The following is a 25,786-nucleotide window of genomic DNA, read 5'->3' on the forward strand; positions in this document are numbered from 1 at the left end:
GATGTGGTGACTTCTGAGCCCCTGGGTGTCACAGGGCTCAGGACCAGCATTGAGCATCACCACTCTCAAGGGGCAGGTTATGGATTCACACCTGAGTGAGAGGGAGCAGAATTTGGGGCCTGGCCACTCCTCCTGCCTCCCTGCTGTGTGGTCTGAGCCAAAGAAACTCCTCTGAAATACCAAATAATAAGAGATACAAAATACCTCTTTCAAATAATGAAATACAGTAGGTTGGAATTAGATATTAGGAAAGAATTCTTCCCTGTGAGGGTGGGCAGGCCCTGGCACAGGGTGCCCAGAGAAGCTGTGGCTGCCCCTGGATCCCTGGCAGTGTCCAAGGCCAGGCTGGACAGGGCTTGGAGCAACCTGGGATAGTGGAAGGTGTCTCTGCCATGGCAGGGGTGGAACGAGGTGGCATCAAAGTCCCTCCCAGTCCAAACCATTCTCCAAGTCTCTGCTAATACATCAGGGGAAAGGGGTGGCCAAACCCCCCAAACACTCCCTTCCCAGGGGAACCCACAGCCCTGGAGCACCTCTTTCAGAGCACTATAAGGGGGTTTTATTTTCCCCATAGCAAAACCAAGCCCACCCCTCGTGTCAGGACTCGCTGCTACTTTTCCTTGAACGCAAGAGCCTCCCTCGGAGCAGGGGGGGTGGCCCGGCACCCCAGCTTTGACGCGCAGTCCTGGTGACTCAAGCCTGCGTCAGGCGCTGCGTGTCCCTTCGCGTTGAATTTTTTTTTTTAATTTTATTTTTTAAAATCTCTTTCCCTTTCTTTCTTTATTTCCCGGGAGCCGAGCGGAGTTGCCTCCCTCCGGCGAAGGCGAGCGGGGCCGGGCGAGCCCAGCGCGCATCCACCGGGCGGCGGCGGGGCGGGGGAGACACGGAGCGGAGCCGCCGCTACCTCGGAGCTTCCAGCCGTGCCGAGCCGAGCCGTGCCGAGGCGCTCCCGGGCACTGCTCGCCTCTCCCGGTCCCGTTCTCCCGGCAGCCCCCGGCCGGCCCCGCCGCCTCCCCGCCACAGCAGCGGGGAGAACCTGGGTGATTCCTAGCGGGAATTCGCGCCGTTTCTTCCGGGAGCGGGCCGGTTTCTCCGGGAATCCGCTCGGTTGCATCCTCCGCGGAGCCCCCGCAGCGCCGAGGTAAGGATGCTCGCCTGGGGTGTCTCTGCCGGGGGTGTCCACCTTCGGCTCGGGGTGTCCCCTCCCCAGCGGGGTCTTTTGGGGGGGAAGATGCTCAGGGCCAGGCTGAGGAGGTTAGCGGAGGGGACACCGCCTTGAGGCGTCAGGCGTGGCCCTAAGGGTGGTGGCATCCAGGGCTGGGGGGGCATTTAGAGACGGCAGGCGGCTTCAGGCGCTCCGGGGGGCTGGCGGTCACCGCCGGGGGTGACACTGGGTGCCTGGCCGGCTCGTGCTGCTGGGGGGCTCATCCCCTCTGAGGATGGGTGGAAGTGCAGCCTCCAGGTTGACCTTGACAATAACATTGGGAGAGGAGAAAGCGTTCGGCTGCAATGAATATTTCAGCCGTGGCCCCTGGAATGGTGGGGGTTGTTGCCCCTTGTTTTATTTTGATGCTGCTCCCTGAGTGTGCATGGTTGGGTTTGAGGTAGAAAAATGGGGTTTGGGGTCCTGGCTTTGTGAAATTCCCAGAACTGGGTGTGGGGAGATCTTGTCCCTCTCTGTGCATTTATTGCACTGCTGGATACACCCAAAGGTGTGTTTTTTGGGCTGGCAGCTCGGCCAGGTCCAGATTTCCATCCCTCCGGGCATGTGGGGCTCAGACCAGCTGAGAAATTTGCTCCCAGCTCTTTGTAGAGGACCCAGAAGGTGAAATCCTTCTTCCCGGATCACGCCTTGTGTCTGAAGCACCTGAGGTTTGAATCCATCAGGAGCTGATGCAACTATTTCTGGTCTTGGTAGGAAAAAAACCTGGAGCGCCACGGCAGCTGAGCTATTCTCGGCAGGGCGGAGAGTTCCTTGTGAATATTTCTCCAGAGGTGTCAGGACTAGGTCAAGGAACCTGGCTGGGGGTGTGAGTGCTCCAAGGGAAATAAAATGTGGGTCTGAGCTCTCCGCAGGGGTGAGTTGGAGGAGCCTCTGCTCAAATCAATAGGAATAAAAGGGTTCAGTTGAAATCTGGAGTGACTCCACTGCTACTTCAGGCTTGCACAGAGCAGGCAATCTGGAGTTACACCAGAGCTGGAGTCACGAGGATCAAATTTACCCCAAATCAGATGCTGACCTGCGCACATCCAGGCGAAAGCATCGCCTTGGGAGGAGAGGTCCTGATTTTACCCCATCCCGGGCTGTGTTTGGACTTGTTTACAAACCTAGCAGCAGCTCCATGAACTACAACAGGGCAAAGCATCGCTTAGGGCAGGATTTGGATGCTGCCCGTTGGTTGCTTTTTAGGATAAATCTTGGCTGGTTTGGGGTTCAGTCCGTAACCTTTGGCTCGAACGGGTGAGTTACAACAGATCACCGAGATCTAAGTGGAAAAAGATCATCTGGTGAATCAAACCGAGCCCTGAAGGAATCATATGATGGTTGGCTTTGCTCTGGTGTCACGTTATTGCAGCTGTGTGTGTTTTCATGCTACTAAGTGAGACATGAGAGGAGCCCAAAGCCGATGAATCAACGAGCTCATACGCTTCGTGACAAACTCAAGTGCCAGGGCTTCTCCTCCTCCCCTGTCCGGCTCGTGACCCAGCGGGAAAAAGGCTCTTTCCGGAGCTTCCTTGGCACCTATTGAAGAGAAGAGTGGCTGGGTGAAAACCTCTGAGGTGGGACAGGCACCCTCCTGGGCTGGGAAGAGCACCCAGGTGGGATGATCTTGGATTTTTGCTCATCCAAACATCCAAATCCGGGCTGGAGCGGGGGGCTGGGGCAGCTCTGCTTTCCCCGAGAGGAGCTGGGGGTTATTTAAAACCTCTGGGCGCTGGGAAAGGCAGCGGGGTGGGTGTAAGACAGAAGCGGGGGCAGCTCTGATTCATCGGCTCTCCTGTCATGATGCTAAAGCGGGACAGGCTGTTCGCACGGGAAGGACATGGAGCGGCTCCAGCCAACCCGGGGGGGAATGCTGGCCTCGTGTCACCGAGCTGCTCTCAGCCCCCACCCATCCCAAAGAGCAGCTTTGCCCCAAAGGATGCTTTGGGGGTTGATGGGAGCCTCTGGGCAGGGATTGAGCAAAGCAGGAGCTTCTCCATCCCTGCGCTTTCCCTGGTGGGTTCAATCCAGTTTGTCCCATGGCAAACCAGTTCCACGAGCCTTGGATCCACTGCAGGGGTGGATCTCACACCACTGAAGCTTCTCAGAGGTGTCCCCGTGCTCTCCCATCTTGTCACACTGACCCCAGCTGAAGTTTGTGGGTTGGCCGTGAGGAGGGGACAGACCTGGTGGCACGGAGTCACCCCGTGTCCTTTCCGCAGGGTGATGGGAGCTGGGTGCTAATTAGCAGGGCTCATTATAACGAGGGGAGAATGGGAGCAGCCGTAATGAGCCCAGATGGTAAAACGCTTCCCTGTGGAGCCAGAGGCCGAGCAGGGAGGAGCAAACCCCAGCAGGGAACAGATTTAAGATGGAGGGGTCTTGGCCTAGCCTTGGCTGGTGGAAAAGGGAGGTTTGTGTGATGAAGGTCCTCAGAGAAGGACAGGGTGAGGGTCAGAGCTGCAAAAACTCTGCCTTGGGCAAAAATCTCTCCTTGGGGCTTTGAAGAGAAGTTTGGGTGCTGTTGGGAGGGTCCTGCCCTTGGTTTCTTGTGGCTTGGAAGAGCAGGATGCTTCCCGAAGGAGCAGCTCTGCCAGGGCAATCCCTGTCCCACCACAGAGGCTCTCCTGACCTCGGGAAGCAGCAGGGAGGGCCTGGAGCTGATTTCCTCACGACCTGGGCACCAAGTGGGATGTGCATGCAGAGCTCCTTCCCCTGGCTCTGGGCTGTGCAGTGCAGAGGGACGACGGGAGGGCTGCGTGTTCCTTCCCTCCTCCTCTGCTTCCCAGGCTCGCTGCTTTCCTGGGTGACCTTGGATCTGTCCCTTCTCCTCCCCGTTCCACTCTCCCCATCTGCACCGAGCAGCCTGGCCCTGGGTGTGGGATTTCCCTGGCTCTGTGCGTGTCAGGGAGGATAAGGAGCTGCAAACTGATGCTCAGGTCTCTGAGCCCGAAGCTGAGAGTAGATTTCCACCTCCTGAAATCCCTCAGTTCCTCTGTCCCCTCTCGTCCCTCCCTTCCCTGCTCTGTGACCTTGGTGGGGTGAGCTGGACCTTCCCAGCCTGGAGAGCTGGATGCTTCACCAGGAGCATCTTTCCCCTCTCCTTTAGGAGCTACATGGAAACTGAAAGGGAAGAAATGGTGGGGCAGGAGGGACTAGCAGAGAGTCCCCAGGGGTTTAAATGCTAGTTTTGAACTCACCAATCTCAGCTTGTGGCTTTTCCTGCCTCTGTCTCCTCGTTCTGGACCCAAACAGGGGATAAATGTAGAATTTGGACAGAGGAGAGGAGAAACTCCCTCAGCCCATCTTTTGGACCCAGAGCACATTTGCTGCCGGTGGCTGCTCTCCTTGGATTCTGCTGTAAATCCCCATCTCCTCCCTGCCTTCCTCTGTGCTCCCAGGCCCAGCTGAAAGCTTTGCTGACACATTTCCAGCCTGTTTATTGCTTCCCAAGAAAGCAAGGATGGGCTGAGGCAGGACACGTGGCTCAGAGCCTCCCTCCTCCCCTGACCCCTTCGTGGTGCTGCTGGCAGGGTGGGGGATGTGGGGAGCTCCTCACTCATCCCAAATTGCAGCTTTTCCCCAGTGGGTGCTTTTGGGGTTGATGGGAGTCTCTGGGAATGGATTGAACCCCCTGAGTGTAGCAAAGCAGAAGCTTCTCCAACCCTGCTCTTTCCCTGGTGGGTTGAATCCAGTTTGTCCCACAACAAACCAGTTCTGTGTGCCTTGGATCCATGGCAGTCCAGGCTCCCACACCAGTCCAAAGGGATGCAGTGCTTGAGGCCACCCTGTGTCACCTGGCCAGGAGGACATGGAGGGGACAGGAGCCCTGGACTCAGCCCTGGGCTCAGGATTGCTTTGGGAGGAGTTAGATGTGAAGGTATGTCGCTGTTGAGCCGCTAGCAGAGAAAAAGACCCGAGTTCTCAGTGTGGTAAGAAAGAGGAAATTTATTATTTTGATTTTAATATATATAGACTTTTCAGAGGTTGCCCAGATTGGTCAGCCAGAAACCTCCCCCTAGGCCTAACTGGCCAGGCCTGAACTGTCCAAATCTCGAGACACTGTTCAAAAAACATCCAAACTTTATCTTTGTTTATAAAACACAACGGAATGTTCTCATGAGAAAGACCTGTGCTAGCCACAAAGGTATCTACTGGGACCATGGGAATGGGAATCCTGTTCAAGGACACACCCAGGGACAAGGAGCAGGAGGTGAGTTTTCCCCAGTGATGCTTCCCCAGTGTCTCCCCTGATCACACCTCTCCAGTACTGACCACACAAACAGGTCCTTGCCCTGGTCCTGCTGTGGGGAAAGCCATGTTCCCTCTCTGGCTGGGTGGCACCACTGATTTCACCTGGGCAAAGCTTTGCTGCAAAGGCAGCTCTGGTCTGGCAGCACCAGTGAGGTTCTTGCAAGCCGTGGGCTCTGAAAGACCCTAATCTGTCTTCTAAAGAGAAAGGAAAAATGCACATTTAAGAAAATTAAGGTCATAGGGACTAAGTAAACAAGCTGAATCTCCATCTGTCAGTGACAAGGGTTTTCTATCTCTCTCCAGCCCGGAAAGCTCCTGGTTGTCAGCTGATCTGCCTCGTCTTTCTCACGGGGTGGTTGTTATTTTTGGCAGATGAATTTTTGATTAAATTCCCTTTTCAATCAAAGAAGTGCATGGAAATACCTTTCTCAGATGGATTTGGACTCTGCTTTTCCATCTGAGGGTGCAGACCTTCGGGCTGATGCAAAAGGCTGGGGAAATGAATCGGAAGAGCCCTGCTGACCTGGCTTTCCCTGGATCGTGTTCCTGTGCCGTGTGGGTTGGTGGCTTCGTGCAGCTTCTGGCTGGGCTGCTCTGCCAGTTCCGGCAGGGATGGGGATGGCAAGGGCTGGGTGTGCTCATGGCATCTCTGCTGGGAATGATCCTCTCTCCTTCGAGCCTGGAGCTCCTCCAGGTGACACCACCATCCCCAGGCTGGGGCTGAGCCACGGGGAGACAGCAGGTGATGCCTTGGGGCTTAGCTAAAACAGAGGCTGGGCAAAGTTAAGAGAATAAAAAGAAGATATATTTATATTTATATAATTTATATAATTTATATTTATATCATTTATATTTATATTTATAGGAGGGCTTCAGGTTCTTTTAGGGCACTCACAGCCCACCCAAGGGCTACACCCAGAATGGATGATGGGTCACAGGTTTTTCATACTTTTTAAGTTTTGTCAGTTTGCATATTGGGGTTTAATCCTCTAATTACAGCTTCGGGTAATGATGTCAATTACTCCAAGTTTGCTCCCCCAATTCACTGTTATTTACATATCTTGGGGCCTGAGACAGTAAGGTGTCCTTGAGGTTTGAGCTTAGAGAGGAATTGTTTTGTCTAAAAATGAGAGAACAGCAGCTCAGCACCCTAATGGACTCCAGAGTAATACACTAAAGAATTACAGGATTACAGATACATGAAAAATATAGAATCTAAAATCCGAAGGAGCTCCCCCAACAAGCCGAAGGGACACCTTGCCAGAGCCATTCCAGGAGCAAGATTTGGATCTCTACCATGTTTCCCCTCTAGTTTAGTTTGGGTGCCTCTCCCATGGGCAGGAGGATTTGTACCTCAGTCCTTCCCCCCCATGCCAATGTGAGAGAGCATGAGAGATTATCCCCACCCCAGTAAAGCAGCCAAGCAGCCCTGCTGATTCCCCAGACCCTTTGGGAATGTTGCTGTCCAGAGTGTCCTCCAGGCCCTGAGAGCCCCTGGGGCTCTGTAGGTGCTGCAGGACTCTTCTCCTCCAGGACTGTGTCCTGCTGCCTCTCAGCTCCTCACAATAACTCGGGAGCACCTACACTGAGGAGAGGAAGAGGCTGAGATCCCGAGGATGCTGTGGGGTCTGTCCTGAGCCCATGGTGCTGGCCTGGAGCTGGACAGCTCCAAGGGGTTGAGTTGTCCCAGGAGAGCCATTTGGGTGCCCTCACTGTGTGCCACTGAGCTCTGGGGGCTTGGCCAGCACACCCTGGACTTTCCTGGCTCTATCCCTCATCCCAAGAGACACTTTAGCCCCAAGGCTGAGTCCTCCTGGCGCTCCGAGTCGCCCTCACTGCGAAGGAGCAGACAGGGAGCAGCCAACAACCCGCGGGTGATCCACCCAGCTCTGCACAAATCCACACAGAGCCTGAGCCAAGCCTGCTGAAAATCCTGTGCTTTCCTGGCCGCTGGATGAGGCCCTTTTCCATGCTCTGTGCTCATCCCATCCCGGCTGAGGATGCTCCAGCCCCGGGCAGCCACGTGCCGGTAATTGCCGCGATTGAGCGGCGAGCGGTTTATGTGAATGAGCTCTCGTTAGGAAATTAAACATCGCTGGCCTGGGCTGGAAGGAATAACTCAAACGGCTTCTCCGGAGGAGCTGGATCCGGGAAAGATGTGGAGCCGAGATGGTTGCCTGGCAACAGATGCAGCCGACAGTTGAAAATAGATTTTTTTCTTATAGGAACAGGGCCTGGCAAAGGAGGAACTTTCTTCAGAGGGGAAAATCACCGAGGTGAGGGTGGGTGAGGGGGAGGTTTCCTGCTCCCGATGCTTTGCTCCCGGGCTGGGACTCTCTGTGTGGGATGGGGATGAGCTTTGCTGCCTGGGCTGAACCCACTGCCCTGAAAAGGGTTGGGATTGTGGCCTGAATTGGATCCCAAATGTTTGTCCACAGGAAAGAAGAGCTGGGGATGGCTCTGGAGAAGCCCCCAGGGTGGGGGAACATGGTGCTGCTGCCCAGCTGGGTGGCACAGGTCCCTGAGCACAGCAGCATTGCTCTGCCAAGGCTCAGCCCCAGCCTGGTGTCCCTTGGGATGCAGAGATGCAGAGAACAGGGAACAAGGAAGTGCAGCTCCTCAGGAGAGTCACTTTGCTGAGATGAGGGATTTATTATGGGGTTTCTGTCTTTTCCCCCCAGCTGATGTAGCACCATGGTCCAGTCTAGGGTGGGAGCTGCCTTTCTGAGCCCAGTTCTCCCAGTATGGAGAGGAGAGACTTGGTGCTTTCCCAGCTTCCCCAGCAGAGCAGACTTCCACGACGTCCCCAAGATTTTGGAGGCAGAGGTGAAATCTGAGGGCTGGGCTGGGTTGTGAGCTCCTCCTGGGGTACTTCCATGCAGGATTACTCCTCCTAACCCACGCTGAAGGCTGGGAAAGCAGAGGGACCAGGATTGATGGCTTTGGCTTGGCTGCTGCTCTCTTGCAGCCCTTATCTGTTGTAAAGCTGCCTGGGGAGATTTAGCATCAAGCTCCAAGGCTTTTAAGTCACTCCTGGTAACTTCCCAGATGCAGAGATAGCTTGGGCATTTGTCACTGTGCCCTGAGTGCTTCCAAGCTGTCCTGGAGTGAAGCCTGGGCTGTGCTGATGGTCAGGAGGGGACAGAGAGGGCAGAGCCTCGGGCAGGGCTGAATTTGGTGTCAGCCCTTGTGAGGGTCAGCTGCTGGGCCAGAGGAGTTGGAGGGGAGGTTTCACAGCAATGTGTCACTGAGGTGTCACTGTCCCCTGGAGCCCAGGGAAGCTCCTCTCTGGGACCCACAGGCTCTTCTCCATGAAGGAGAGAATGTGGCTGCCCCATCAATGTGGCTGGAAATGTTCAAGGCCAGGCTGGGTTGGGTTGGAGCAATGTGGTCCATGGAAGATGTCCCTTCCCACTCAAACCATTCTGGGATTCTGTCATTCTCAACCAGAACCTTGCTCCTGCTCCATCATTCCTGGAGAAGGGATTTCAGATGAAGGTCCCCAGGCCATGGGGGGATGGAGACTCTTCTCCCCTGGTGCTGCCAGTCCCACCAGGACACCTGGGGATGAAACAAACCCAGCTGACCCCAGCTGTCCCCTTCCCCACACAGGCCCTGCTGATGACGAGGAGGTGAAGCCCGAGCTGTAGCTCACCCCCGTGCTGTTCCCTGCGGGAATCCACCCTCTCCCCTCAGCCCATCCCAGCCCCGGGGCCGCCCGGAGCCATCCCGATGCCGAAGAACAGCAAGGTGACGCAGCGGGAGCACAGCAGCGAGCATGTCACCGAGTCGGTGGCCGACCTGCTGGCCCACCAGGAGCCCGTGGACTACAAACGCAGCGTCCTCAACGTGACGGGGGAGACGTGGGACAAGCAGAAGGAGGGAGATGAGGACCTGGATGCGGAGAACAGGCCGGCGTGGAACAGCAAGCTGCAGTACATCCTGGCACAGATCGGCTACTCCGTGGGGCTGGGAAACGTCTGGCGCTTCCCCTACCTGTGCCAGAAGAATGGAGGAGGTGAGAGATGGGGCAGGGGTGGGATCAGCCCTCGGAGAAGGGCGTGTGACCCAATCCTGCCTCACTGTGTGCTGGGGTGTGGATCCTGGGACAGGACAGGGGTAATTTGGGCTCTAAAATGGGTTATTTGGGCTCTAAAGTGTGTTGTTTGGGCTCTAAAGCGGGACAGGGCTGCCAGAAGCTGTGCTGAGATATGGGAATCTCCAGGACAGCCTCTTCCTAAAGCTTGTACACCTGCCCCCTCCAAAGTCAGGGTGAACCCCAGGTTGGGAGCCAGGATTTCTTTCTGCCACCCCTGACTCCTGTTGGGACAATTTGGAAATTAGGGCAGTAAAGGGAAGAGAGAGTCCCTCCATTTCCCTGGGTCCTGAAGCCACATTTTGTGGTTCCACCCCCTTCCCCAATCCTCCTTCCAGCCAGCCCATTCTCTCATCCCACCCCATGCCTCCTACTTGGGCTTCCAAGAGCAGCCCAGAGGGCTGAAACTCTCCACCCTTCATGACACTGATGATGGAGTGAATTCCACTTCATTAATCCAAACTCAGCCCTTTCCCAGCCCTGTTTAGGGATCCAGGAGCAGCCCAGTGCCCCCTGAGCTCTCTGTGCTCCCAGTGCTGCATGCTCTGCTGTCTCCCCAGCCCCGCAGCTGCCGAACCTGCAGCGCTCTCAATAATTCAAACATCTCCGGTGTCATCGTCAGCATGAGTCATTCTGCCAAACTCAGACCTGTGCAGTCAGCACTCCCCTCCCGGGGCTGCTCACCCCCATTCCCTGCCCTGCCCTTCCCGGCTGGGATGGATCCTGGATCCTGCAGCCCAGCACCTCCCAGGGCCTGCTTTGGCTCCAGGCTGGGCTGGGTTTTGGCACAGCACAGCTCTGCACGGTGTGTTCACCCCAAATTCAGGGCTGGGATAGGTGGGGACAGCCTGCTGGTGTTGTCACACAGCTGTCCACATCTGGCCTCTGATTTTCAGGAGAGTTTTCCCCATTAAAGGAGATTTAGAACCAGCTCAGGCCCAGAGGTTGGAGAACCAGCGTCCTTCTTCTCTATAAGGATTTAACACAGCTATGCCTCAGTTTCCCCATGGGCACAGCAGTCTGTAATTAACCATAATTAGTGCAATCAATGAAAATTCCTCAGCCTATGCTGAGCTCTCTGCTGCCCTGAGTATCTGGGGAGCTTTGGCCTCAGCTGTGCAGGTGTTGGGTGACAAGAGGTGCCTCTGGTATTCCCAGGCTGGGATTCATCCTGGTGTATTCCTCAGATCTGGGGCTGAACTTGCTGTCTGCATGTGGGGAGCATTAAAAACGTGTTTTTAGGCCCAAAAGCAGATGGGATGAGGTATGGGGATGGGAAATGACACAGCACAGCCCTGACACTGCTGGGGATCCACAGAGGGGATGAAGGGTGACTTTGAACCATCCCAGGGTGAGATCCAGGGGCACTGAGCCACCAGGGATTGAGACAAGCAGCTGCTTTTAGGAGCTCCTTGCTGTGATGGAACATATTCCTGCAGCAGGACTTCAAATAAAAGGCTTTACAAGGTGCCCCAACCATTGCCACTCTTCCACGGCTGGGGAAACTGAGGCACAGAGCTGGGAACTGGCTTGAGCAGCAGATTCCTGAGCTTTGCTGTGGTTTTTCTTTTGCATCATCTGTCTGTCCCATGGGACTGTCTCTCCCTTTTTCTCCAGCCATGTCCAACCCTCTTGGCTGGCATTCCAGGCAGGGGGTAGGGAGGGATGGACAGACCATTGCTGGTCGTGCTGCACAGCCCCAGGATGTGGTGGCGGCGGCTGCTTTCTCTCCTGCTCCCCGAGCAGGTGTCTGCGGGGGAGAACGGCAGCGTGCTGGCAGCAGGATGGGCTGCAGCCAAATTCCCAGGACTCGGAGTGCTGGGAGCCAGAACAAGCTGGCAGCACTGCCCCGGTGCTGCACAGGAATGAGCTGCTGCCCACCTTTCCAGACATCGCAGGAAGAAAAGCTCCAATATCGGGCAAATTTGCATCTGAATCTGTCCACGTGTCTCATCTCCACCCGTCTGTAGGTTGAGATGCCCAAGAGAGTTCTGCAGAGATGGGATACTCCTGGTCCTTCCCGACTGTCCCTGAGCTCCAGCTCAGCTCTCTGCCTCTCCTTTTACCCTCCCAATCACCCTGGGCTGCTGCACCTCAATTTCTTTCCCCACCCGCATTTCCAACACCTCATCCCCACCCACCGCCGGGGCTGATCCCCTTTGCAGAGCCCCTGCTCGGAGCGGCACCACCCACCGCAGCTCCTGCCCGGGGTGTCAATCCAGCCGGGAATTTGGGTTGTCTTCAGACCGTCTGGTACCCTGCGGGAGCCAGGCACGTGTTCCCGAGCCCATTCCTCAGCTGCTGGCAGGAGGCTGGAGCCATTCATCAGCCGGGCGCTGCAGCGTGAGTCATCGCATCCTTTACGGTCATCGGTTCTGCTCCGGGAACCACCCGTGCCTCTATAGCCTCAGCAATTAGACAGAGATTAATCGAGTTTTTAATCGGAGCTGTTTCCACCCCTCGGTCCGTGCCGGGTGGCACGTGGTGTGGGGATGCTGCTGGGAATGAGGGATGTCCAGGGGATGTGTTGGGACAGGGCTTTGGCTGTGCTGGGCAGCAGGAGGAACGTGGCTGTGTCCCCACGGGTTGGCGTGTGGAGGTGTCTCCTTGCCCGTGGAGATTTGTCTGTGTGGATTCAGGGAGTCCCTGGGGTTTGTCCCACACCATCCACACTGGCAGGGGATGCTGCAGCCTTTCCTTCCACACACATCTGTTTGTTCTCCACAGCTTATCCTCTGGCCAAGCTCTGATCTGTATTCCCAGATCACAAAATCATGGGAACATTTAGGTTATAAAAGCCATCTGAGGTCATCGAGTCCAACCACTGCCCCAGCACAAGGCCACCACTCACCCGTGTCCCCAGGTGGCACATCCACACAGCTTTTAAATCCTTGCAGGGATGGAGATTCTACTGCTGTGCCAGTGCCTGACCATCCTTTCCATGAAGGAATTTTTCCTAATATTCAGTCTAAGCCTCCCCTGGTGCAAATGAACTGATGGACCAGCCTGTCCCAGCTCTGCCCTGCCTGTCCATGTCCATCTGTCCTTGGCTGTGCTGTAGCAGGGAGATCCATGACGACCTTTCTCTCCCCTTCCAGGTGCCTACCTGGTCCCATACCTGGTCCTGCTCATCATCATCGGGCTGCCCCTGTTCTTCCTGGAGCTGGCAGTGGGGCAGAGGATCCGCCGGGGCAGCATTGGTGTCTGGAATTACATCTGTCCCCGCCTGGGAGGCATCGGCTATGCCAGCTGCCTCGTGAGTGCACCAGGGGACCCCTCGGGGTGTGTGGGGGGAGGCAAACCTCGAGGAGCCCCACAGGGAGGTTGGAGAGGTCAAGGGGTGTTTTTGCAGCTCCATTCATGGCTCTGGGATGGTTTGGGAATGGGAAATCATCAGGGAATCATCCCCGATCCCTGCAGCCCCTCTTCCCTCAGCTCCCTGCACAGCAGGAGGGTCACTGGGGACAGTGTCACTGCCCTGATGATGCCATGTCCTCCTTCCTCCCACCCAGGTCTGTTTTTTTGTTGGCCTCTATTACAACGTCATCATTGGCTGGAGCATCTTTTACTTCTTCAAGTCCTTCCAGTACCCTCTGCCCTGGAGCGAGTGTCCCATCGTGAAGAACGGCTCGGTGGCTGGTGAGGGACAGGGAAACTCGGCTGGGAGGGTGCAGTTCCCAGGGAAGGGGGGCTGTGGGACACTGGGGGACACTGTGGACCTCCAGCATCATCAGGAGGTGGGGACACAGGAGGTAGAGGTGTCTCCTGGGGCACAAGGTCCTCTCTGGCCCTGCTGCCCTGACCATATGGAGAGCTTTCCGTTGGGTTGGATGAGTGTCTGCCATGCTCTCTCTGCCCACTGATGGGATTTGATGCCAGTTTGGGAATACAGAGTCCCCACTGATGGGATTTTCAGGCTGCCCCAGTGCCTGAGGCCAGGATCTGACCCAGGGAGGCAGCTAGAGCCAGGCAGGTGCTACTCCATGGCTGTCCAGCTGAGACATGGATGGAGCTAATGGTGTTTAATAACATCTGAGCATCAACTTGGGACTCTCTGAGACGTTTTACAGCAAATGAAAATGCCTCTCCCTGTATTTAACATCTCCTTTTCACCTGGCAGTTGTTTTATGGCCTGTCTCTTCTTTCCCCTGCTAAGAATGGTTTGATGATTACCCATTAATTCCAGCCCCTGAGTTTCCAGACTTCCCTGGCTGGCTCCAGTGGGTCTTTGACATTTAATCAACCCAAGAGGCAGCGGATAACTCTCCTCCTCACGCTCTCCTGCCTCTGCTGTGTTGCAGTTGTGGAGACTGAATGCGAGAGGAGCTCAGCCACCACCTACTTCTGGTACCGGGAGACCCTGGACATCTCCAACTCCATCTCGGAGAGCGGGGGGCTCAACTGGAAGATGACCCTCTGTCTGCTGGTGGCCTGGAGCCTTGTTGGCTTGGCCATGATCAAAGGCATCCAGTCCTCAGGAAAGGTGGGTGCTGGTGGCTGCCTGGGCCTGGCTGAGCTCTGTCCTGGAGCCAGGAACCTGCCTGGACCACAGTCTGCTTCCCTGCTCTGGAGTGCCAGTGGAATGCTGTGTCCCCTGGGATGGTCACACCCACTGCACAGTTGGGGTCACCTCTGGAGGGGTCCAGAATAAGATTGGAAGTGGTTTAGTTCAACTGGCACACAGAGCCAGGGCTCAGACACACCAGGGCAGAGAATCCACCTGAGCTCCAGCACTCCACAGAGTCACAGAATCCATTAGATTGGAAAAGACCTTTGAGGTCACTGAGTCCAACCTGTGACCAAACGCCACCTCCTCAGCCAGACCATGGCACTGAGTGCCACATCCAGGCCTTTCTTTAACACCTCCAGGGACACTGAGTCCACCACCTCCCTGGGCAGCTCATTCCAACTCCCAATCACTCTTTCTGTGAAGAAATTCTTCCTAATGTCCAGCCCAAACTTTCCCTGGTGCAGCTGAAGGCTGTGTCCTCTTGTCCTATTGCTGGGAGCAGAGCCCAACCCCCACCTGGCTGCCCTGTCCTGTCAGGGGGTTGTAGAGAGTGAGAAGGTTCCCCTGAGCCTCCTTTTCTCCAGGCTGAGCCTCCCCAGCTCCCTCAGCCTCTCCTCACAGGACTTGTGTTCCAGACCCTCCACCAGCCCTGTTGCTCTTCTCTGGACACTCCCCAGCACCTCAATATCTTTCCTAAATTGAGGCCCCAGAACTGGACACAGCACTTGAGGTCCTGCTGGCCACACTATTGCTGATCCAGGCCAGGTGCCATTGGTCTCTGGGCCATGTGGGCACTGCTGGCTCACATTCAGCCTGCTGTCAGTCAGGACCCCCAGGTCCCTTTCTGCCTGGCCATGTGTAATGTCCCACAGCTTATCCCTGAGGAGCCAACCTCATCCTGGGGAGGGAAACACTCCCTTCTCCCCACTGTGAGCTGTCCGTGGTTTGCATGGGGTCAGGAATTGAGGCTGTGCTCATCCCTCTTGCTCCAGGTGATGTACTTCAGCTCTCTCTTCCCGTACGTGGTGCTCGTGTGCTTCTTGGTGAGAGGACTTCTGCTGCGTGGGGCAGTGGATGGGATCATGCACATGTTCACACCCAAGGTGAGAGTTCCCAGCCCAGCAGAATCCAAGCAGCTTCCCCACCTGGCTGGTCACACCCTATTTTCTCTTATTCACTTATTATTCCCTTTGTTTTCCTCGCCACCCCAAAAATCAGAGCTCCAGGAATCCTGATGGATCATCAGGATGTGGAGTGGCTCCCAAAATTCAGGGTGTGGCCAGGACAGCCAAGATCCTCACAAACTCACCATGCTCAGCATCCTCAGGGTGGGGGGCACAGAGGTGCCCAAGGGAATATATAAATACAAAGATTAAATGGGAAGATGCTGGCTGGCAGCAAAACCGCTGCTGGTGGTATGTGCCTATTAATTAACCAGCTAATTAATTAATTAAGCAGAGATGTAGATGAATCAGCTCAGCCTGTTCTGACATTAATTATGGTCTCTTGACAAATGATGCTGGGAGGCTCCAGGCTGCAGCTCTGGCTCCCAGGGGAGGGAGAATGTGGCTGGGGGGATCAGGAGTTAAAACAATCCCCCCAGCAAGGATGTTTGATTCCAGTGCTCCAGGTGCTCTGGAAGCTGGAGATGGCCAGGGGAGGATGGAGACTCATGGCTGGGCATGGCATGGTTCCCTGGGCAGGGGGAACAGGGACTGAGAGAGGTGGAACTCCCAGTTTGGGCTCTGGGACAGGTGGAGCAGACAGAGGTGTGGTCAGATCAAACCTTGTCCTGACCTCTCCATGCCTTGGTTTCCCCCTCTGTGGGAATGAGGAGAAGGAGCTGTGAGTGCTGGGAAAAAACAGACCTGATCATGGCAGATCAAGGAAAGGTTTGGGCTGGAAGGAGCCCTAGAGATCACCTCCTTCCACACCTCCATCAAAGCAGCTCCAAAACCAGCTCAGCCCAGAGGCACAGCAGCCTTCTGACGTAGCTCTGGGATGAGCTGTTGGGCCACCAGGCCACCTAACTTCTTCTCCTGTCTTCCTTCCCAGCTGGACAAGATGCTGGACCCCCAGGTGTGGCGTGAGGCAGCCACGCAGGTTTTCTTCGCCTTGGGCCTGGGCTTTGGGGGGGTCATTGCTTTCTCCAGCTACAACAAGCAGGACAACAACTGCCACTTCGATGCCACCCTCGTCTCCTTCATCAACTTCTTCACGTCAGTGCTGGCCACCCTGGTTGTGTTTGCTGTGCTGGGCTTCAAGGCCAACATCATGAACGAGAAATGCGTGGTGGAGTAAGATTTGCTTTTCTCTCTTTTGGGGTGGGTGGATCTTTGCTGCTGCCCGTTTTGGTGGGTCTGGAGGCACCAAAGTGCTCTGGAGCTGGGTGATCCTGGCTTTTGGTGGACACAAGCTCCTGATGGTCAGGAGCTGGGTTTCCAGAGATGTCCCACTGTAGCTGAGGGAGTTGGGTATTTGTCGCTGTTGAGCCGCTAGCAGAGAGAAGAATCCAGTTCTCAGTGGCAAGAAGGAAAAAGCCTTTATTGTTTTGATTTCATTGTATATATAGAGTTTTCAAAGGTCACCCAGATTGGCCAGTCAGAAACCTCCCCCTAGGCCTGATTGGCCAGGTCTGCACCGTCCAAGTCTTGGGACAGTTTTTAAAAACATCCAAACCTTATCTTTATTTATAAAACACAAAAGGAATTCTCATGGGAAAGACCTGTGCTAGCCACAGGTATTCAACTCCTCCAGCCTAAAATCCAGCACCAAGATGGACTTATAGTCTGCAGACTGAGTGTGAATCCAACGTGTCTCAGGCGCCTCGATCACCTGAGAGGTTCTGCTCTCCCTTAGGAATGCTGAGAAGATCTTGGGCTACCTGAACACCAACGTGCTGAGCCATGACCTCATCCCACCCCACGTGAACTTCTCCCACCTCACTGCCAAGGACTACAACGAGATGTACAGGGTGATCATGACGGTGAAGGAGGGACACTTCAAAGAGCTGGGCCTGGACGCCTGCCTGTTGGAGGATGAACTCAACAAGGTACCTGGTGGCACCCCTGGTAGGACCAGCAGGTCACCTGCCCCATTGCCTCTCCCTGGGTCAATCCCAGGCACGTGGATCTAGAAAACAACTTTTAGACACCCTTCAGGGATGGGGAATCCATGTGCCTGTGGTTTTACCCAGCACACAGGGGTCCTCCTGGGGTGGGAGAAGCTCTGCCCAGTACAAGTCTAGCAGGGTCATCACCAGTTCTGGGATTTCCTTTCCTTGAAGAGGGTTTGGTGAGGGAGACCTGAGACATCAGGGACTCAAAGTCTGTGTCCCTGACAAGTTTCTTCTCATCTTTTGTTCCTCTCCCCACCTCAACAGTCAGTGCAAGGGACTGGCCTGGCCTTCATTGCCTTCACAGAAGCCATGACCCACTTCCCAGCCTCACCCTTTTGGTCTGTCATGTTCTTCCTGATGCTGATCAACCTGGGCTTGGGCAGCATGATCGGGACCATGTCAGGCATCACCACACCCATCATCGACACCTTCAAGGTGCGGAAGGAAATGTTCACAGGTGAGGTCTCTTCTCCTGCTACCTCCTCAGGAAGGGCTGGGAGGTCCTCATTGCCTTCAAGGGTCACTCCAGGAGAGTGTGGACATAGTGGGGGTGAACTGGGTCCTGCTAATGCAGGGGGTGGAACTTGTGGAGGTCTTGGTGTCCCTCAGGGGGCTCTGCTGACCATGCCCATGGAGGGAGTGGACCTTGTGGAGGTCTTGATGTTCCTCAGGGGGCTCTGCTGACCACGTCAGTGCAGGGAGTGGACCTTGTGGAGGTCTTGGTGTCCCTCAGGGGGCTCTGCTGACCAGGCCCATTTGCTCCCCACAGTCGGTTGCTGCATCTTCGCCTTCCTGGTGGGGCTGATCTTTGTGCAGCGTTCTGGGAACTACTTTGTCACCATGTTTGACGATTACTCAGCCACGCTGCCGCTCACCGTCGTGGTCATCCTGGAGAACATCGCTGTGGCTTGGATTTATGGCACCAAGAAGTAAGGAATTTCTGGAGCAAAAGGAATAACTGTGCTGTAACTCCTGACCAAAAACCCTCATTCCAGCTCTTTCCCATGTGGTTTTTCTCCAGGAGAAAATGCTCCAAGGGCAGTTATAGAGGCAGGAATTTGGTTCACTTTGATCCTCCTGCCCTGCCCTGGTGTAACCCTGCCCCAGGAGCTGGTCCTTCTCGTGGTTATCTCCTGTGGGTTGTAGTGTTTTGTTACTTGTGATGGTCCTTTTTTCTGAGGTTTTCAGGTCCTTCTGGAAGGGGAGGCTGTTCCCCCCAGTGCTTCTTGTTCATAAGCTGTCTGGAGCGAAGGAGGCTCTGGATGATGCTCAAATGGTCTTTTCCTGAGGAGTTTTCCACAAGTTCTTCAGGCTTGAGGGATGCTGAGATGCTCAGCCGGGTTCTTCTTCAGACTATACCTCAGTGGGGTTCCTGGGAGGTTGCTTCTCATTCAAAGGTGGGAGAAACCACAATTCCATGTCCTTCCTTGGCAGGTTCATGCAGGAGCTGACAGAAATGCTGGGTTTCCGGCCCTACCAGTTCTACTACTACACCTGGAAGTACGTGTCTCCCATCTGCATGGCCGTGCTCATGACTGCCAGCATCATCCAGCTGGGGGTCAGCCCGCCGGGATACAGCGCGTGGATCAGAGAGGAGGTGAGCACAGCTCCTCCCCTTCCCCACCCACATCTCAGAGCCTCAGACCAACCTGTCCATCCCAGCTCTGCTCATTTCTCCTTCCTCTCCTGCTGGGTGACATTCCCACCCTGCTCATCCTCTGGGAGCAGTCAGGTTGTCCACACAGCCCAGATGTCTCCAGCCAGCTCTGCCCATGGGCTGCAGTTTGTGGTGGTTGTGTTCCCACAGCTCCAGGCTGTGCTCAACATCCTGTCTGAGGATCCTTTCCCTCGACCTGAGCTCACCTTCATGTGATGTTGATGCCTTAAGGATTTTTAGTTTCTGTTTTTCATGGATCTGTAGTTTTGGTGTGCAGCTCTGGACTCCATATAAAGTGCTAAAACCTCTGTTCCCAGCATTTTAGACAAAATGATTCCTCTCTGTTGGAAAATCCAAAGAAACTTTGCTGCCTCAGAGTCCCAAAATATGTAACCAACAGTGAACTGGGGGGAGCAAGCTTGGGGTGGTTGACATCATCCCTTGAATCTGTAATTGGAGAATTGAGGCCTGACACGTTAATAGACAGAAGTTATAAAATGTGAAGAACTCGTGACTCATCATCCACTTTAGGTGTAGCCTTTTGAGTAGGCTTTGTTTGCCCTGAATGCACCTGAAGGCCTTCAATAAATTTATCTGCTTTTTATTCTGCTAGCTTTGTCTAGCCTCTGTTTCAGGTAAGCCTGTCAGGTATCAATGTCCCTGAGGATGGAGTCTGGCAGGAGGCAGCAGAGCAGTCTGGTGCTTCAGGGATGTTGTACCTGCTGGGCATCACCTCTGCTCCTCCAGCCCTGTGACACGAATATCTATCCATTCCAGGCTGCTGAAAAGTTCCTGTTCTACCCAACCTGGGCCATGGCGATCCTCATCTCCCTGATCCTCCTGGCCTCCCTCCCTCTGCCTCTGGTCTTCATCCTGCGGCAGTTCCACCTGGTGTCGGACGGCTCCAACGCCCTCTCGGTCACCTACAAGAAGGGCCGGATGATGAAGGACATCTCCAACCTGGAAGACAACGACGAGACGCGCTTCATCCTGAGCAAAGTGCCCAGCGAGACCCCGTCCCCCATGCCCACGCACCGCTCCTACCTGGGCCCCGGCAGCAACTCCCCCATGGAGATGAGCAGTGCTCCCAACGGACGGTACGGGAGTGGCTACCTCCTGGCCAGCACCCCTGAGTCCGAGCTGTGATGCTTGCCTGCCCACCACCCCCGCCGGGAGAGCAGGGCACTGGGGAGTGGATCCTGGCTGTCCAGGCAACGGGAAAATTAATTACTAAGGAAGACAAAGAAGAAGAAACCCCTCTTAAAATCGTAAGCAAAGCAGCCATTTCTGAGATGACAGCGGGAAGAAGGGATTGCAGGAGGGGCAGGACTCCTCCGACAACCCTCGGCGGAAAGGCAGGACCCCTGGACTCCTGTCTGGGGAAGGGAGGAGGAGCAAGAGACGCTGCAATACCTTTCCAAGAGCTGTTCTCACGCAGCTCAAATCTGAAGCAAAGAATCTCACTTTTCTAAGCAGCTGATGGTTGGAACAAGGACCTGGTAGCAGGTGGGAAGCCAATCATACTTCCTCCTGTCACCCAGCACTCTTCCCTCCTCGTCTGTTGTCATTTAGCCGGGAGGAGTCATGGCCTTATTCCAACGAGCACAATTAATCATCGATGTTCATAGCACAAAAAGGTGCTGTTGTTGTCACCATCGTTGTTGTTGTTGTATCTCCTGTAGGTTTTTATAGCTGTGGACACACCCAAATAACCCCCCAAATTCTGACCAGGGTTGGCAGGGAGCAGGCTGAGATATTGGGGTGTGTGAGACAGGGCACGGTGCATCCCTGGAATCTTTGTTGCCACCAGCATAGGGACAGTGGCTGGGAGTTGTGTGGAGGCACAGATGTCACAGCCATGGGATGGAGTGGCTGGGATGCTCTGTGGGTTGGTGGTGATTGTGCTGAGTGGCAGGAGGACCCCTGAGGTGACAGTGTTTTGGATGTGTGAGCTGTGTGGGGTCTGGATGGGGTTAGCATGATGGGGGTCAGGAGTGCTCTCCTGGAATTACTCCTGCCGTGTGGGATGCTCTGCCGAGCCAAAATCCCTGGCATGGTGATTGTCTCCTCTCACTCCTCTCTTTAGATGTCCCAGAAGGACAAGCAGAGGAGCTGTGGGACATCCAGTCCTACCACACTCCTGGTTTAGCTCTCAGGAAATCACCCCCTGACTTCCCTCCCTCGCCCCCTGCCGAGGTGAGCTGGGCAGTGATTCTCTCTGGATGTGCCTCCTCATTTCTCCTCATGTCCCCTCTGAGCCAGGGTGGGCACTGCCTGCTGTCACACCCCACAGGAGCTCAGCAGCCTTTGGATGGGGGTGACCAGCTCTTGGGGACCACAGGCATCTGAGGAGCAGCAGCTCTTGGGAGCCAGTGCCAGGTCCCAGGTCCTCATTTGCTCTTGATCGAGGCTGGGGAGCCCTTGTGAGAGTCCAGGGGCCTCTGTTGTGCCCATGGATGTTTTTGGGGGATCAGATAGATGTGATCTTATGTTGTTTCTCCCCAGGCTGTTTAGGAAAGGGTGGGATCTCCCAGCTCTGAGTCTCTCCCACTGGGACTGAGGGTCATTTCCCTGAATCCTACATGTAACCAAGCACTTCTGCCACTCATATAACCTGGCATCATCCCCCTTTTCCCTTTGAGGACATGGAAGCAGCAGCCTCATTTCACCCTCTCTCCCCTCTGCTGCCTCCAAAGGCTGGGGGAGCACCTCATCCTGGGTCCTGCTGGGCTTAGGTTGTGCATGAAGGTCTTTCAGGCCACTCAAGGCTGTGTTTGTGGGTGTTGGTTCATGAGCCCTTCTCTGCTTTCCTGCCGATTGCTTTCCTTTCACCTTGGTTCTCCTTTCAGCTGGAGGTGAAGGCAGAAAGCAAGTGCTCCATTCGCCACATCCCTGACTTCTCAGCATCCCTGGGGCCAGGAGGTTCCCACAGTGACATCTCTTGTGGCATTTGTGATGGTTTGTTCACAGTTTTTTCCCTGGGCTTGGCTGGTGACCTGGAGATTTTTCCTGGACAGTTAGCTCAAGCCCTTCATCAATTTTTCTGTGGGGAAAACGCAGGAATGGCCTGAACCAAAGCAGCTCAGTGATGGTTCTGAGAGGCACAAGATCCATGAGTCAGGATCCTGCAGCTCCCCCTTCCTCATCCACTCCCAAGCCTTTCTCCTTCCTCAGCCCATGCAAGAGGGACACAGAAATGTCCCCATGGCATCATCTCTGAAAGGGAGAAGCCCAAATCCGGTGGCATTTCCCTATCATTAGGAAACACCCCCTCCCATCTCTTATATGGGATCTATCCTCACCTGACCAGCAAAACAGAGGACGAGTCAAATCATTGCCCAGCATCACCTCCCTGAGCCCAGGGCCGGATTCCCACCATAGCTCCCATGGAGTTAATGGAGCAGGACACCTCCCATAGCCAAAATTCTCAGTCCCATCTTCTCCCATGCCGTGATGCTCCTTGAACCCTGGGGAGAAGGATCTGGCCCTCTGTCTCTCCCACCCCCATTCCCAAACCAGCCAGGGAGGCACTCGCTTTCCTCCCTTCTTCTTGCAGCACCAATAAGAGGCAAAGTCAATGAGAAGGTAAACACAGAAGCTATATTATATATATATATATAAAATATATACAGAGAGAGGAGATGGAATAATAACCTAGAGATTCTCTATTTCTATTGTATATTTATTCTGTAAATGTCACTGTAAATGCTGTTAAATGACAAATCGTATTCCAAAGTGGCCCGTGACCTATTTTCATTCCCAGTGCTGTACAGATCAATTCTCATTCGATAGCAGGGCATATTTTTACCTTTTTATTTCTCGTGCGTGGCGGGTGGACATCCTCTTCTCCCCCAAACCTCAGGGTGTCCAGAGAGGAGGAGGAGGAGGAGGAGGGACGCCACCTTTCCTTTTATCCGTGGAAATACTGTATCTTGTCGTGGCATTTGCTCGGTGTTAGACACGGGGTGCCGGGGGAGTGTGTGTGTGTTAGGTTTTAGGAGCTCCGTGTTGTCGCCGTGGGAGAAGTGCGCGTGTTCCGTCCGTAGCTGCCGTGCGTGGGCTGTGCGCGTGTCCGTGTGCGTGGGTGGCTTTAGGACTCACTGCTGGCTCCACTCGCTCACTTTCCGAGCCTGCTTGGGGGTTTCTCCCGCTCGCCGGAGCAGGTTCTCCCTCCACACACCTTCCTGGGGTCCCAGGCTGCAGCTTGGGCAGACCCCCGGTGGCTTTTAGCCCTAGAAACCACTTCTTTCCCTCTTTTTCTGCACAGAGGCACAGGGAATAGCTGCTAGTTGTGAGCACAGGCACTTTTCAGTTTTCCTTCAGGCAGTGGGACAAAGAGGGGGGAATCGCTGCCGATATCCCTGTCCCCCCACATCAGCTCCTTGATGGGTTGCCAGCCCAGATCCTGCTGCTCGGAGCAGGGTGGTGTCCCTGGCTGGGGGATGAGGAGGTGCTGGGTAGGACAGGAGAGCTCCAAACCCTGTCCCCTCTTTGGGGAAGGGCGTTCAGTGGCTCTGGAGAGGGCAAAAAGGAGGTTGCAGGAGGGGCACAGCCTATGGTGCTGCAGGTCCAGTAGGGCTGCAGTTGGGATGATTTGGGATGTTCCATCCCCCAGCATCGGACTCTTCTGCAGGGGCTGCACCTCGACCCCGGTGCAGGGCAGAGGGGAGGGCTGGAGCCAGCTCCCCAGGTGTCCCACAGCTCCTTCCCCTCAGCCCCTCCAAAACAGCCCCTTCCTCACCTCTCAGCTCCCCCCAGACCCTGACAGGTCGCATTAAGCCCCAGCACCTCCCCGGAGCAGCTCCCACTGCCTTCTGCTGACCCCCACCCTTCCCGAGCGTGGGTGTCACTGGCAGGAGCGGGGAGCAGAGCTGGGAGGGACATGGCACAGCCGTGGGGACACCCAGGATGCGGCTGCTTCCCCTGGGACAAGCACAACGCGGGCGAAACCCTCCCGTCCAGGTAAAAGCACAGAGCTCGTAGTGCCCCTCGTAGCCGGAGTAGTTCCCACGTGTGCCGGGCGGGGCGGCCGGGCTCCTCGGCCAGCGAGAGAAACCCTGTAAGAGCTGTATCGGAGTCTGATTAAAAGTCTCTTCTTACCAAATCTCTCCTCACCGAGTCTCTTCTGTGCCTCTGTTTCCTTTCTTGGGTGGGCTTTGGGGTCTCTCTGGGGGTTAGGGTGGCAGAGATATAAAGTGAAGGGCACTGTTGGCACTCGACGTCTGTCCTTCCTTGTCCTGTCCCCACTGTTGTCCTTCTGTCTGCCCCCATCCCTTCCTCCACCCGGCAGCAGCCCCTGCAAGGGCCTTGCTCAGGGCAAGCTGTCTCTAGGTGCTTCAGGAGTTTCCCTGGTGGTTTTCCATCCTGGACCAGTTTAACCAGAACCCACTGGCTTTCCAGGACACAGGGACTGGTAAGATACAGCTCTGCTCCTCTGCACAATGCCCTGCCAACAGTGCTGGTGGGTTAGCCAGAGTGCTGGGCATGCTGGGAATCTGGAGACCTTTCCTGGAGAAGGACTAAGGATTTCCAGCAATTCCAGATGATTTAAACTGCTGGGAATTAGCTTAGGGTAGCTGGGAAGTGGGGCTGCCTCTTCCCTCCTACCTCTGCTAGCTTGTTTGGCTTCTCCAGGAAGGATGAGGAAGGGGGGAAGAAATGGGGATGGATGGATGCAGAGGAGATCCCTGGCACTGGGGATGCCATGGGGACACTGCCATGGCCAGGAACTGACCTTGTCCCCTCGTGGTGGCAGCTGTGGGGGAGCAGGGAAGGTCTTTTGGGCACCATCTGGGGAGCAGCAGTGCCCAGGGAGGGGACAGGAGGTGACATCTGACATCCAGGACCCAGATCTGGGGGAGAACATCCCCCAGGAGTGGTGACCAGGACAACAGGACATGCAGGACAGCTCTGACCCCAGCACAGCCCCGTTCTGTGGCAGCAGGGATGGAGATCCCAGCTCAGGGTAATGCCAAGTGCTCAGCTGGATCCAGATGTGCCACTGCTGAGCTGAACCAGCCCAACTCAGCCCATCCTGAGCTCCCAGGGGCTGAGAGAGGGTCAGGAGGGGCCAGGAAATCCCAGTGCTGGCAGCTTCCTGGAAAAGGTGAAAGAAACAAACTGGAAAGGGCGATTGTGGCCCTTGGGAGCTAGAAAAAAAGACACAGAAATGGGTCCAAATGTGGAATTTAAGCCAAATACAGTCTATTTTTAAAACGCCATAAATACTGAATTTCCTGTGACAGCGAGGGAGGGAGGTTTCAGAGCCTGGTGGGAGGTGAAGGATGCTGCTGCCGCAGGTGGGGGTGGGTTTTGGGTGTCCCATCTCCAACCAGCTCCGGACCAGGCCACGGGCACGAGGTGGAGCTGCTGCAGCAACATCTGCCGCGATTCCCTGAGCGCCTCGGGCAGGAAAAGGACATCCTGGTGCTGAAAGCCAGGGAAACCGAGGCACGGCAGCAGCTCCCCAATCGCTCCTGCTCATTCCAGAGCCAGACAATCCCCACCACTGTCCGCACTCCACTCCTAAATCGCTTTTATGGGGCGAAATCGCATCAGCGTTGCCGTGGATGGAGGAAGATTCTCCCCAGAGCCCGCCGCCCGTGTTTTCCCCTCCTGGGCTCCAGCCGGTGCGCAGGACACAAGGTGGCACTGTGTGACAGAACACGGCGACACGCCGCCTCGCCGGGGATTTGGGGAGCATTCCCTACCTGGGAATTCGGGGGATGTGCGAGCTCCCCTCCCAGGCTGAGGTGGTGGTGGGATGGGGCTGCAAATTGTCTGTGTAACCTGCGCGGATAAAATGAATGATTTCAGCTAAAAAATTCACCTGGCAGAGGCCGAGAGCAGAGACAGACCTTGTCCATGGCTTGTGACAGCTTTTTGGGGAAGATCCACCTCCAAGAGCGTGTCTAGAAAGGCTTCTTGGGGCTCCCAGCCTGGGGACA

At 55.4% G+C, this 25,786-nt stretch overlaps 1 protein-coding gene across 2 annotated transcripts; it reads left to right on the forward strand.

Moving 5' to 3' along the window:
• The first annotated feature begins 482 nt into the window (after positions 1 to 482).
• SLC6A17 (solute carrier family 6 member 17) lies at positions 483 to 23,943 on the forward strand. 2 transcript variants are annotated; one of them, XM_085082729.1, is made up of 12 exons: positions 483 to 1,141; positions 9,071 to 9,476; positions 12,653 to 12,810; positions 13,067 to 13,193; positions 13,856 to 14,037; positions 15,057 to 15,167; positions 16,120 to 16,361; positions 16,924 to 17,116; positions 17,447 to 17,639; positions 17,952 to 18,111; positions 18,617 to 18,779; positions 19,617 to 23,943. In XM_085082729.1, the coding sequence occupies exons 2-12, from the start codon at positions 9,191 to 9,193 to the stop codon at positions 19,983 to 19,985; spliced, it is 2,184 nt and encodes a 727-aa protein (XP_084938855.1). In that variant the 5' UTR covers positions 483 to 1,141; positions 9,071 to 9,190; the 3' UTR covers positions 19,986 to 23,943. The 2 variants fall into 2 exon arrangements, with proteins under 2 accessions (XP_084938855.1, XP_084938856.1); XM_085082730.1 differs by lacking the exon at positions 483 to 1,141 and adding an exon at positions 2,292 to 2,820.
• The last annotated feature ends 1,843 nt before the right edge of the window (positions 23,944 to 25,786 follow it).

This window comes from Lichenostomus cassidix, chromosome 26 (genome assembly GCF_008360975.1).
Source record: "Lichenostomus cassidix isolate B80296 chromosome 26, HeHo_3.0, whole genome shotgun sequence".
Lineage (NCBI taxonomy): Eukaryota > Metazoa > Chordata > Aves > Passeriformes > Meliphagidae > Lichenostomus > Lichenostomus cassidix.

Coding starts and splice junctions, on each gene's coding strand:
- SLC6A17 (XM_085082729.1), top strand. CDS start 9,191: ATGCCGAAGAACAGCAAGGTGACGCAGCGGGAGCACAGCAGCGAGCAT. Junction 12,811..13,066: donor TCGGCTATGCCAGCTGCCTC/GTGAGTGCACCA, acceptor CCTCCCACCCAG/GTCTGTTTTTTTGTTGGCCT. Junction 18,112..18,616: donor TGGATTTATGGCACCAAGAA/GTAAGGAATTTC, acceptor CTTCCTTGGCAG/GTTCATGCAGGAGCTGACAG.